The 13,700-nt window shown below is 39.1% G+C and overlaps 1 protein-coding gene across 1 annotated transcript in view; it reads right to left on the reverse strand.

Annotated features, from left to right (window-relative positions):
• The window catches only part of REPS2 (RALBP1 associated Eps domain containing 2), a gene marked incomplete at its 3' end in the record, with an annotated part of 48,107 nt that overhangs the window by 22,035 nt on the left and 12,372 nt on the right, over positions 1–13,700 (reverse strand). Inside the window, exons 7-11 of the mRNA XM_010164878.1 lie at positions 13,550–13,613; positions 11,712–11,854; positions 7,725–7,819; positions 3,091–3,160; positions 975–1,040 (exon numbers count right to left, since the gene is read on the reverse strand). Of these exons, the coding sequence (XP_010163180.1) occupies positions 975–1,040; positions 3,091–3,160; positions 7,725–7,819; positions 11,712–11,854; positions 13,550–13,613 (438 nt within the window). The remainder of the gene's footprint in view (positions 1–974; positions 1,041–3,090; positions 3,161–7,724; positions 7,820–11,711; positions 11,855–13,549; positions 13,614–13,700) is intronic.

Genomic DNA, 13,700 nt, shown 5'->3' on the forward strand with positions numbered 1-13,700 from the left:
ATCTGGCAGCTGCCAAGTGTTTGGAAAGAAGCCAGGAAAAAAAAAGAGCTGAGAAATGAGGCATGCAGCTGTTGAGCATCCATGAATCAAGCTATAAGACAAAACTGCTGTGACAGACATGTAGGGTCAGTTTTCTTAATCACAGATATCTTAATGAGTAAAAACATTTATACAAAAGGAAAAGAGAGCAAGTCCAAATTTTAGCTTGACTGGGACCAGGGCAAGCTTGCAAACATTCTTACCACTCTAGGAAGGAGATTTATAAAGAGGAAAGCAAGGGAGGTCTGATGAACTGAACTGAATGCATGGGAAATTTCTGGAGCAACTAGGCAATCTTGACATATGCTGTTCCAGAAATAACACTTTCCAGTATGATAGGAACAGGGAGTGTATGTTGGCGTTGGAGAGAGAAAAATCAGGGGTGGTTTCAACAAAGAAACATCGCCTCAAATCAAAAGCTTGTGTCAGTGCTATAAATGCCACAAAGGCTGTGTTTCCAAAAGGCTACTCACCCTTAAACTCCTCGACAGAAAAAAATTAAAGCTCAGTTTTCACAAAGAAACGGGCTATTTCAGAATGGTTATTGAAACATTACATAGTTAGTCCATACTTTAGAAGAGGTTTTACCAAGAGGTACAATATTTGTGCTCTTGCATCTTGTTTGTAGTGGATAAAAACTTCAGACTCCTTAAAAAATGCTATGTAAAAACATTTGCCACACATTAAGAATGCACATACACTTACAATGAAGGAAAGAGAGCAAGAAAAACTTCTGGCAAACTAAACTAGTAATTAATATTTATTTTGCAAGTGGTAGTCATTATGAGGTAAAAGCTAATTTTAGTAGTAAAATAGTATGAGAGAAAAAGAATCTTAAAAACTAGTCAAATTACACTAATTTAGGCTTACAGTGATATAAAAATATGTGATTGAAATTCTACTGAAAGTAGCACATGAAATTTTTTTCTTCTTACCTGTTTTCACAGTTAAATGCTGAAATTCCTTTGGTATTGTTTTGAAAGCAGTGCTTGCTTTAAGAGCTTAATAAAAAAAAACCCAACAAAACAATGAAAATTAAGTATGTGCAGGCAAAATCTACAGGTGTCAGCTCTGAGAAAGGAGCGTCTACAACAGTACTAGTTGGAACATCTAATAACACCAAATATACTTGAAAACAAAAGTAGCCAAATAACCTCAGAACACCCAAGCACTCAAAAAAGTAACAATTTTACAAGTCAAGAACAGAAAGGCCCATGCCCGAATTGCCAAATAATCCCAAATCTTGAGAATTCGGGGGGCTGGGTGCCTAAACCCAAGGATTTCTGTTTCAGAGACACAGCAGTCTCACAGAGACAGCAGCCAGCAACACCCGTCAGAGCCAGGACTCACGTCCCAAGTTACAAACCTGGAAATCCAGGGCAAACAAGAAAACTGCTTGTCTGCTTTTGGCAACTCAAACCTCACCAGCCTGCCCCGGGGAATGTCATACGGCACTGACAGAGCCGAGATTAAAATTCAGGAAATCTCAATTCTTTCTGCTTATTCACCTTCCACTGATGCCTAAGAATCCTTTACTAATGACTTTCTTAAGGCATTACTAATGCACTATAGTGTATTTTAATGTACTGTTATACACTATTACAAATGACCACTTGGAATGAAACCTCTCATCCCAATCTGCCTTTATCAAATAAAACATGTGAGAAAAGTATGGTTCTTGGGATCCAATTGTATGTACACTGTCTTCCACATTTAACTATTATAAACTGACAGAGTGGAGCTAATTTACTTATACAGTTTTGAAAATGCAGGAAAATTTTCTCCTACAGTCCTGAACTACAGGTTCTTGACTTCTGGGGAGATCTCCTCAGTCAGGAGAGGTATCTGCTCTTTCATTTGTCAGAGTAGCAATAAATGGTAGAACAACAGCATTTGTTCTTTGGCTGAAAAGGTAGGAATCTTGTCATAAATCTGCAGCCCTGAATGACTGTGTGCACCAGAACAGCTTCCCATCTAACTTAACATGTCAGCTACAAAGAGCAAAGCACAAGTTTTTACTCTAAACAGGGAAGAAAACATATTCCCTTAGTAAAAAGTAAACCTTCCCTAGACATTTCAAAGCAATAACCTTCAAGGTTCAAGTCCTGCTTTTGTTCATTATGAATTTTACAACAAAACAAACCTTGTCAACAAAACATGAATTCAATCGAATATAATGACTTGTCAAAATGTTTTACAAAGACCCATCAACTCTGACAACCTTTCTTTGAACCAGGGACACTGGGAATCTGCCAAACTCGGTCACACCTGAGTGTGGAAGGTGATTCAGGAATGCAGACTACCTGGTCTCACAGCTCTGATGCAATCTCAGCATGTGGACAGCTGGGAGATCAAGATGTACAGGGTTTTTTTTAATTAATGTATAATCCACAGCTCTGAGAATAAGGCAACAAAATACCCACAACTGGTTTTGTTTCTACAGCTGAGGGATAGGGCATATAAAAGGAAATGACTGTGTGACAATCCAGTGCTGATTCTGAAAGCCCTAGTAGCTGCTGAGTACACAAAGATCACTTCAATTTCACTTAGCTTGCTGCTGACAGATTTCAAGTGAAATAAATGAATTGAGTATTTTCAATTCAGTTCGTCCAAAACTTTTGTTTTGTGAGAAAATATAGATGCTTTTTTTTTAATAAGAATGAAAACTAATTTTGAAGTGTTGCTATTTCCTGCAAAAAGGGAAATCAGAAATTTGGCACTAGGTAGTCCCTCACTCTTACAAAATTCCTGATAACAACAATTACAACTTTGTTAAAATAAGAAGTGCAACATTAATTGCCTTAGCACTAGACGGATTTTCAAAGGTACATTCATATCATCCACGTATGACAGAACTAATTTTGAAGCAAACGTGTCAATTTATTTGTCTGCAACTCAGTTGCTGTCAATAAGTTGTCTCTTTAAATCTACAGAACCACATAGCTAGCTTACAAATTAAACATACAATTGCTTCTGTCAGCAAATATATGGGACTACTAAAAACACACAGAATTTAACCCATAATGGAAAAAAAAAAAAGTTATTGAATACCTTGTTTTTCATCTTTCTTTCCATCCTGTAACAGGGCAGAGTTATCAGGTACCTCTTCAGCTGTTGTCTTCTTAAAGAAAGAAGATGTATTTATTATACTGATTGGTATAGCTCACACATTTCCACAGTCAAATATTTAAGAACACAGATCAACACAAATAAAGGTGACATTCTCTCTTGCACCATGATTTGCTTTGTCAGATAAAGAAGCATGGAGGACCTACAAAAAGACAAGTATGACTCTGCTTTTCAAGGTACAACAGTTCCACACCTAAAGTTAGTTAGAGAAGCACTTCAGAGAGCTAAGGGCTATTTCTCACAAATTTCAATTAACTGTGAGCTCCCATTTCTGAGGGAGGTTATAGCAACCCCAGCCAGTTATTTTATAAATATAGTGTGAAATTTTGTGTTTTATCTCTAAGGTTTTGGCAGTGAGAAAGCTTCTGGAAAAGAGAAAAAGGAATGAAAAAAAAAAAGAAAAGAAAAACAAAAAAGGACCAGGACCAGAGTGCAAGACAAAAAGTTTAGGAAAAAAAAGGGGAAGACAAAACCTCCTTGGTTAACAAAAAGCAGTCACCCTTGTCATTCCCAAGCATCAGCATTCTTTGTGTGTTTTGGAAGTTTAACAAAGCCTAGCATTCAGGTGACCTGTTTCCTGCTATTATTTTCTTTATGGATGCATTCGAGCACTGTTTCCACTGTATTGCAGTAATGTAGTTCATCAGTGACAGTAAAAAAGGTATTCTGAAATTAAATTAAACAGCCTGAATGGATGATAGGTGGAAAAAGACAAACATGGAGATAATACATAATTGATTGCATTGATAATACAATATTTTTAATGTAGTGTTCAACTATCTAAACTATATTTCCTCAAGTAGCTAAGCTACAAATTAAATTGCAACAGTGAATTACTACACTTCCCACAGAGAGAGAGAGGAACAGAAGATTAATTACTGACCTTCCAACTGATACTCATTCAGTGTATTAATTCTGATTGTAAAAACATCAGTTCAACAACAACAAAAAAAATCAACTCAAAATCATTCTCGAATAAAAGTTTTGAGAAGAGACTTTATAGTTCATTGATCTTGAATAACTAAGGACCAAAATAACAAGGCCCTGAAACTAACTGAGAATTTTGCCCTGCATGTCTAGGACCCAGACAGTGAAGAAATGGAGCAAACCCAGTCAAACTATTGTGATCTAGTCAGGTAACACTATCTGTGCTTAGCCAGCAGGCAACCAAGCTACAGATTCTTCTTCATTTTCAACCTAGTCATAAAACACCTGATTTTGCAAAACATCCTGTCATCTTGCAGAACCTAGGAACTGAGCAGAAGATCCAGCAGTTCCCCCAAGAACATTATCTGACTACAAAGGCAGCTGCAATAACTGCAAGTTATTGGCAGTTATGGTGAAAATGTCTCAAGGAGAAGAGTGCAGAGAGAAGGCAGAGGAAGTCTGAAAGCTTAACTGCTCAATATTGAATTAAATGTAAAAATGGGGGATTTGTTGCTTGTTTGGGTTTTTTTACATTTTGTGCTGTATAACCTCTACAGCTATTTAATTATTACTGTAATATTCCTACTATTATCATCTCCACTGTAGCAGGAAAAAAACCCCAAACCCATACAGTTTAATTGCTTAGGAAATCATCTCCTTCTAGATTCATCCTTACTCTGCACATTCATTCAAGGACCACAAACAAGAAGAGCCTAAAAACCAGACATTTAATAAGATTATAAAATTGTATTGGCTGGGTTACTGAAAGGCCATTTTATTTCTAAGAAACACAAGATGACTCTGAAAGCAAGATTTCTGAGCTTTCTGAAATATATAGAAGAACGTTCTACTCTCACAGTCCCAAAGGCTCTGCTACTAAAGAGCAAACTTCCTCACAGCTCTGCAATAACCAAAGACCGATTTGTGTATCTGGGGAATCACTTGTGAAGCCAGTATCCTAACAAAAACAAGGGCTCCCTAGACCACAGAGATACCAAAGTAGATCTTGAAGTCAAGAAGTTACATAAACTGAAGCTTTTAAATTACGTATATAAAAGATACATAATTATATATTTAGTCATATTTTAATATAATTTAATTATATCTATTTTTAATATATGCATGTATATTTATATATGCACATGAAAATGCAAGTGAAAAGAGAAGCTAACACTCAGGGGTCTTTTCTACTGACAAAAAAACATCCAAACAGGGATGTAACAGTTTTTAAGCAGAAGACAAATAATTCTCTCTTTAAACGGGCATCTTAGGACGATGCAGTGAGTTAACTCAAATACTCAGTTGACCCTTACTGCAGTCTGGAAAGGGAGTTATGTATGTATGTGCATACACATGCTGACATCAGCGAATGAGTTTTCAATGCAAATCGCTTTGAATTTTGCCTCTTAGGCTTGTTTAAATTGCAAACCAACATGCTATATGCTAATGAGGCACACTCTCAAGGCACTGTTGCGCTTTGCCACACGATCATACAGTGAACAAGTGCTAGCACAGTGTGGCCTGTGGCACAATCTCACAGCCCCCTGTGAGCTACCCTCCCAAAATTAGGTCATATGCAAGGGACAAGGCTGTTCTGCTATGGTAAAGGACTTGCCTACATTGCCAACGTACCAGCAGCCTGCACGACCAGAACAGCAGCGCTGCTTTCAAAACCCAGCATGACTGCTGTACTTTAGGCAATACCATCCAGGGAGACCACATGTATTTTAATAGTTCCTGAAGATAAACTGGATGCTCAAAAGCATTGGCTCCAGCATTGCCCAAAGTGAACATTGCACTCTGTAGCAGCTTAGGAGAGTCTGTTTGGCGGTGCCACTACCAAGCTGAACTTGATGAGGGAACAGCCGGTTTCTGACCCAGGAATGTCCCAGAGCAAGGCACAGGGAGGAAATAACCTGAGAACAGCCTTGCTGAGCTGCCATGACATACCATTACTTTTTAAGTTGGAAGCAGCATCAGAAGGACCTGTTCTTGCAGCCAGTCTGCCATTTGATTCCCTACCTTAAATACTAAACCCTTAGATCTCACAGCAGATACATTCAGAGTTGGAATATCCAGACACAACTCAGTGACTATGGTTATTAGTTCAGCTTTACAGGACCTTTAAAGTTTCTGGTTCTAACCTCAGTGATAAACTTTTCTCCTTAAATTTAGTTTTGCTTGCAACAGTCTTCCATTACAAGGTTGGTATCTGTTGTGATATTGCTACAATGAATCTCCATCCTTCTCTCAAAGCACTCTTCCTGGCTCCTTGCAATTACTACCTAGGCCCTTAGATGGTAGTTCCTTAGACTATGAAAAGGCTGGATATTAAAATGGAAACTGAATTATTTAGAATAGAACTATGCGTGTCCATACTGTACAAAATCTGTGATAGTTTCTGTCTCCAAAGAAGCAAAGTATGAGGAATCAGGACAAGCCAAGACATTTTTCTTCTCATCATTAAAACTACGAGGGAGTGAGTGTGGAAACGGAGCACTGTAAATGGAAGAAACACTTAAGAGCTACACAGTCAGGAATACCTGACTAGAACAAGGTCTGTGCCTAAACCCTCACATTTTCGACCAATTCAGATGCAGAAGAGATTTCACCTGAGCACTGTCCTTGTGCCACTGCCTCTCCTGCAACAGGGGCTCTGCCACTCATCACTGGATCCCAATGCAGGAGGGACAAATGGAACCCAGTGGGACACTAACAGCTAAGGTGTATTTCTCTGCAGATTCCAACATCACACAAGGCTGAAGTTCCTGCATAACTACTGTGAACTCTGTTACATGGGAATAGCTCGCAGCCCAGAAGGGCAGCCATATCCTGGGCTGCATCAAAAGGAGTGTGGCCAGCAGGTTGAGGGAGGTGATTCTGCCTCTCTACTCTGCTCTAGTGAGACCCCATCTGCAGTACTGTGTCCAACTCTGGAGTCCTCAGCAAAGGGAGGACATGGATCTCTGGGAATGGGCCCAGAGCAGAGCCACAAAAATGATCAGAGGGCTGTAACACCTCTCCTATGAAGAAAGGCCAAGAGAGTTGGGTTTGTTCAGCGTGGAGAAGAGAAGGCTCCAGGGAGACTTTACTGCGGCCTTTCAGTATTTAAAGGGGGCTTATAAGGAAAATAGGAACAAACTTTTTAGGAGGGCCTGTAGCGATAGGACAAGGGGTAATGGTTTTAAACTAAAAGATGGCAGATTCAGACTAGATAGAAGGAAGAAATTTTTTAGGACAAGGGTAGTGAAACACTGAAACAGGTTGCCCAGAGAGGTGGTAGAAGCCCCTGAAACATTCAAGCTCAGGCTGGACAGGACTCTGAGCAACCTGATGTAGTTGAAGATGTCCCTGCTCACTGCAGGGGGTTTGGACTAGGTGACCTTTAAAGGTCACTTCCAACCCAAACCATTCTCTGATTCCATGATCTTCTGAAAAACCTGTTGTCCCATTCCACGCACAGAACAAATTGCTGAGAAGGGTTTGAGATGGCTTAATGGTACATTTAAGAGAGTCCTAAAGTGCTCTCAAAGACTTGCAGTTCTGCTGCTACGCATACCACAGTCATTGTGAAGCTGGGCTATTCCTCTGCACGCTGCAAGGTAGCTACTCTGCTTATGTCTTCTTACCTCCGTCCGACTGAAGTCACGAGTCTGCTGACCGCCTGGCAATGACTCAGAATAAGAATCAAATAGTGTGCAGTCACACACGGGCTTCAAAGAAGCTGTGAGAGAAAGAAAAAGACAGAAAAACAAAACAAAACAGAGACATACCAAGTCTTTGGTTAAGAGACACTTCGTAAAAACCTGTTCCAGCAACATTTTGCCGTTCATTTCTACATATCAGAACTGATCTATAAGCCACAGATGACAAACACCATGAAGAAAATTTTTCTATCTTATATTTTGAGTAAGCCAATGTCATGAAAGGGATAGCATGTGTAATTGAAATAATTGTGAAATCTGGGAGTAGTGATTCTTAGTGAATATTAACTGCCAAACAACAACTGTTTATTTACATTTTTCCTCCTCACAGTCCAGTATCAACTTAGTTGGCCTTACAGTTTACACCTTGCTGTCTTCGGAATGTTAACGGTACTTACCAAACCTTCAACTCCAATTTTTGACATTTTGAATGCTGAAAAGTGCAGTAGAATCTACTTTATACACTAAAATTGAAGACCAGCAAAGCAAGGATACTAAACACAGTAGATGTTGCAGTATATATCACCTTTAACTAAACAGCATCAAGAGCTGGGGGGGGGGGAAGAATAAAAAAGGAAAAAAGCACCACAAAAAACCAACAAACTCCAACTTCTCACAGGAACATTCACAACAACCTCATTTCTATTCCACAAGCTCAGGTCCTTTTGCTGATATCACTCTGGGATTATTTCCTCTGAGATAATTCTGTCTTAACAGCTGGAAAACAGCTTTTCTTTAAGATCAATATATTGAAAGGCAGAACAACCAATTCTCACATCAAATTTCTAGTTTCTGGCTAGCATCTAGTTTATCTGAATAAATTAAGGTCTTGCAAATCTGTCTTAATTTACAATACAGTGGGTTACATACAGGGCAAATAGCTTTACAGATTCCATAAATTAGTTTTATTAAAAACTTTCAGAAAAGAAGGTGGTGGGTCAAACTGTCAATGGAGCTGTGCCAGGATAGCATTTGACCCTGCACTTGTAGTTTAGAGAACAAGCCGTAAAACTAGTAAGATTAATTCATTCTTCAATGCTCTTACACTCCAAGTCAATTTATTTGAAGCTTTAACACTCTTATCAGATGCAAATATTTCACTTGAACCAAATTCTGCCCCAGTCTGAAACTAATATAACCTAATGAAAAACAGTAATCTTCATCGAGTTCCTAACAAGCAAAAAAAAAATTTAAATAAATAAATAAATCTAAGTTTCACAGAAATCAAATTATGAAAACATGAAAACAAAAAGCTTGTCTTGAAAATTTCTTGACATTTTAGGTAAGTATATGAGGCGCTTGCTTATAGAACCACAGAATCACCAGCGGTCTATGCTTTCTTGTGATTCACAGTGTTATAGTGTGTTGAGATGTTCTGCTTTTTATTAATGCAAGTTTTTAAAAAGACAGATTTCTGAATCCTGACTAGGCAACAGAATGTATGTGAGACATTTTCAGACCCTCAAGCTAACCAGAATTAGCATATTAGCTGAGGTATTTAGAGTGCCCACACTGAAGCTTGAAATGTTTGCTTGTGCGTAACCCCATGAAACAATAATCATCTAAGAAAATGATAAAGACTCCAGTGCTGAAAGGGAAAAATTAATAGAATCATAGGATTGTTTTGGTTGGAAAAGACCTTTAAGATCATCAAGTCCAACCATAAACCTAACACTGCTGAGTCCACCACTAAACCACGTCCCTAAGCACCACATCTGCACGTTTTTAAAATCCCTCCAGGGATGGTGACTCCACCACTTCCCTGGGCAGCCTGTTCCAATGCTTCACAATCCTTTCCATTAAGAAATTTTTCCTAATATCCAATCTCAACTTCCCCTGGTGCAACTTGAGGCCGTTTCCTCTTGTTCTATCACTTGTTATTGGGAGAAGAGACCAACTCCCACCTCGCTACACTCTCCTTTCAGGTAGTTGTAGAGAGCGATAAGGTCTCCCCTCAGCCTCCTTTTCTCCAGGCTAAACAACTCCAGTTCCCTCAGCCACTCCTCATAAGATTTGCTCTCTAGAACCTTCACCAGCTTCGTTGCCCTTCTTTGAACACACTCCAGTGCCTCAATGTCCTTCTTGTAGTTTGGGGCCCAAAACTGAACACAGCACTTGAGGTGCAGCCTCACCAGTGCTGAGTACAGGGGCACAATCACTTCTCTGCTCCTGCTGGCTGTGTTATTTCTGACACAAGCCAGGACGCTGTTGGTCTTCTTGGCCACCTGGGCACACTGCTGCCTCATAGTCAGCTGGCTGTCAACTAACAAACCCAGGTCCTTTTCCACTGGGCAGCTTTCCAGACACTCTGCCCCAAGCCTGTCGCATTGCATGGGGTTGCTGTGACCCAAGTGCAGGACCCCGCACTTGGCCTTTTTGAATCTCATACAACTGGCCTTGGCCCATTGATCCAGCCTGTCCAGATCCCTCTGAACAGCCTTCCTGCACTCAAGGAGATCAACATTCCCACCCAACTTGGTGTTGTCTGCAAACTTACTGAGAGTGCATTCAATCTCCTCATCCAGATTGTTGATAAAGATATTAAAACAGAGCTGGTCCCAATACTGAGCCCTGTGGAATGCCACTTGTGACTGGCCACCAACTGGATTTAACTCCATTCACCACAACTCTTTGGATGAAAGAGGAACAACCCAACTCGTTGTCTCAAGGAACAACCACAGCTTACCATGCTCTTCCTCCCATTGCCATAATGATCCCCTACTACTAGAGATAGTTATTTCCATTGCAGTTTTACCCAAAAAGGCTTATTGTGAAGACACACCAACAAGGACCTCCATGGAGGAGCTTACAAGCTAATTTATGATGGCAACAGGCATGATAGTAGCGAACAAAGTGGTGGACCTGGAGAGAAAGAGTAGTTATAATTATGACAAGGGAATGTAATTAGGGAGACTAAAGTGATGAAGACTTGGAAGTGCAGGTTTTACAGGAGCTTCTCCCCTTGGATATGAAGATAGTGGATTATAAGGAACAGGACTTCACCAGAAATTACTTCACAAATCTTATACAGGGTGAACATTTAATTTTCCTAACTACAGCTTGATTTGGTCTTTTCCTGTCTTTTAATATATTCAGTGTCATCAAATTTAATGAAGATTTTATTAGGTCTTAAATATTATCCCTTAGCACTGTAATTACCATCTGTGATTAATCCTCCTTGCCCTAGAAAGTCATGCACATTTTTTAGATGGAACAGTATATATTTCAAAGTTCATTTATAATTAAAAGAGACATAACTGAAGAGAACAAATGAAAGGGCAGGTCTCTCACTGCACAGTTACTGAGGTATGTTGTATTTTGGATTAATTTATCCCTGTGATAGACAAACTGCTGTAATGCCCCCATCATTGCTGTAAATTACTTATGGAAGAATCTGTGGATTACATAAAATGAATTACAAGAAAATTCAACCTTTGATACAACCATTAACTGCATCTAACAAAATAAATTAGCATAAGAAGTTCTAAAGCAGTCCAGTACCATTTTCAACACATCTTCAAGAGACAGATACTTAAGGGAAAAATCATCAAAAGAGTTAAAAGCCATGTGAGTCTTGTTAGATTACCTTTGGTACAGGTAATCATCTGCCACTTTAGCTACAATGGCAGCTGAAGCACACTGGAGCAAAAAGGCAGACATGAAGAGGCTGGTAACTGCTGCACTTTGTATCGCTATTTTGTGCTTTTTATACATCCCTCCTTCAGCAATTGCTTGAAGGAGGGATGTATAAAGCATTAATTGTAAGCACAATTAAAAAATGCATGTGTTAAAAAGCAACTGGAGGGCCATTATGCAGTGTAGAACCCCGTCCTACCTGCAGGATGGAGAACAAAACCTGTCCTACATGCACATTGGGTTTCTGAGATGGCTACAGAAAAGCAGGGACACTACCTGCTTGAAGGTACTCAGGCAGCAGTGTCTCTGGCAGCGTCTCTGGCAGCTGGTAACCGTTCTTCCTTGCAACCACGAGGTGGAAAGCAGCACAAAATTCTGGGAGTGTCAGTGCCCCGTCACAATCCACGTCGCTCAGCTCCCTGTGGGATACGACAGGCACATGTTTTCCAAGCTGTTACCTCAGGGAAACACACGTGTGACATCACAGGAGAGACAGAAATGCAACTTTGAGAAGGGCTATTTTAAAAGACAAGCATCTCTGTCATTTGCACCTGATCCTAACTTGTACATTTGGCTCGGGGAAGACGAAGCGAGCTAATTTCCTAATATTGACTTGTCACTTTTTTCTTTTTTTAATAAAGTACATTTTTTGTTATACATCATACCATACAATATGAGGGTATGTATATATTATAACATTAAATATATATCCTGTACTTCCAAGGGTGAAATTAACTTTCCAATGGTTGGAAGCACTTTTGGCCAATCCATGCAGGATCTTAAACCAGTTAAAGCAGATAAAGTTAAAAATGGACTTCAGCAGTGGTTACTTAGCACCATTGACCAGCCTCAAGAAAAGAGCTAAATTAATGCCCTTGGCAAGTTTAAATGTTATGTTAACTTCTCACTAACACAGTCCTCTAATTCTAGAATGCTTCTCACACACTAAAACTGGTCTTCAGAAATTCAAGAATTCAATTTCATAAATTAACTCGTTGCAAGAATTGAGTAGTACTATATCACAAGCACATGGACTAAAACAAATAAACATGTAACTTCCTACTCTGAAAATAATGACTGTTTTTCAAGCTGCTGATGTTACAGTGACAAAGACTGAAACATCCCATGTCAACATAACCTGGTAAGTAACATCACCACAAAATTATAATTATCTACAAGAAAGGAATACTTTTCTTTAAGTTTTGCAGAGAGAACAACTTGTGTGAGCAACAGAAATAAAATGTGTTTTGTTAACATATTGGGTTACTCTATTCTTCTTAAGTAATCTTAAATCTAAATTCCAATATTCACTTCCCCCAACACTATGTTTCTTCAGTTGTTTGTTTGGGTTTTTTTTTTATTTTCACAACTGACTATCTGCTTTGAAGAGATTCCAGACATATCCTTTGACCCCAACAGATGTTTAGGCTCTTGCAAGCTTTTCTTCTCATCTCTCTTTATAAAAGCATATATAAGCAAAACCTGTACCAGCACTTCTGATCAATGTTTAAAACTGTTTGTTCTTCCCATCCAAGATGCAAGGATGGCACTGAATTACAAAGCACCATGCTGTTTATGAAAATATAATAGAATCCCTGTCAAATTTTATCATGTACAGTTCCATCAGCAATCGTTTCTAAATAAGCTCATTAAAAGTAAGTGTACTGGTTCATTAGAAAAGCACTGATGAATTACGTAGTTGTACTTAATAAAAATTAGGCATTAATTAAGCCTTCTCTGACAAAACACAGACAGAAAGATAAAATCAACAACACATCTAAAACATTCCAGACATGTTTCTCTTCTGTGTTGTTTCATGAAAAATGTCAGCTCGTTGAGCTAATGATGCTGCTCACTATATACCTAAGAACAGCTCTCAGTTATATGGCTGCTCAAACCTTCCCAGTCCTGCTGAGTAGGTGAACATCTCTCCAGAAAACAAGCATGTCAGGAAGATCAATGAGCACCCTGCTGCCTGGGCCTGAAAGTGATTCTGGAGATAAGAGCAATAATTATAGTTGAAGATACTTTTCAAAATTTAACAAGAACTCTTGAATTAAGCATCTTTAAAAAAAAAACAGGATATGCATCCCCAACGCTATTACAGTACTCACCAGATGTGAGAAAGCTCTGGGATGGGCAGCTTTGATTTTGTGAAGAAATTCTTAGCCACGGAACCTGTTTGGAAACCATAACTTATCAACCATTTGAAATTAATTCTCCAATTATTTATCTTCGGACAGGGCTGCTGCACCAGAAGCAGCT

Source organism: Antrostomus carolinensis, unplaced genomic scaffold (genome assembly GCF_000700745.2).
Source record: "Antrostomus carolinensis isolate BGI_N321 unplaced genomic scaffold, ASM70074v2 scaffold6633, whole genome shotgun sequence".
Taxonomy (NCBI): domain Eukaryota; kingdom Metazoa; phylum Chordata; class Aves; order Caprimulgiformes; family Caprimulgidae; genus Antrostomus; species Antrostomus carolinensis.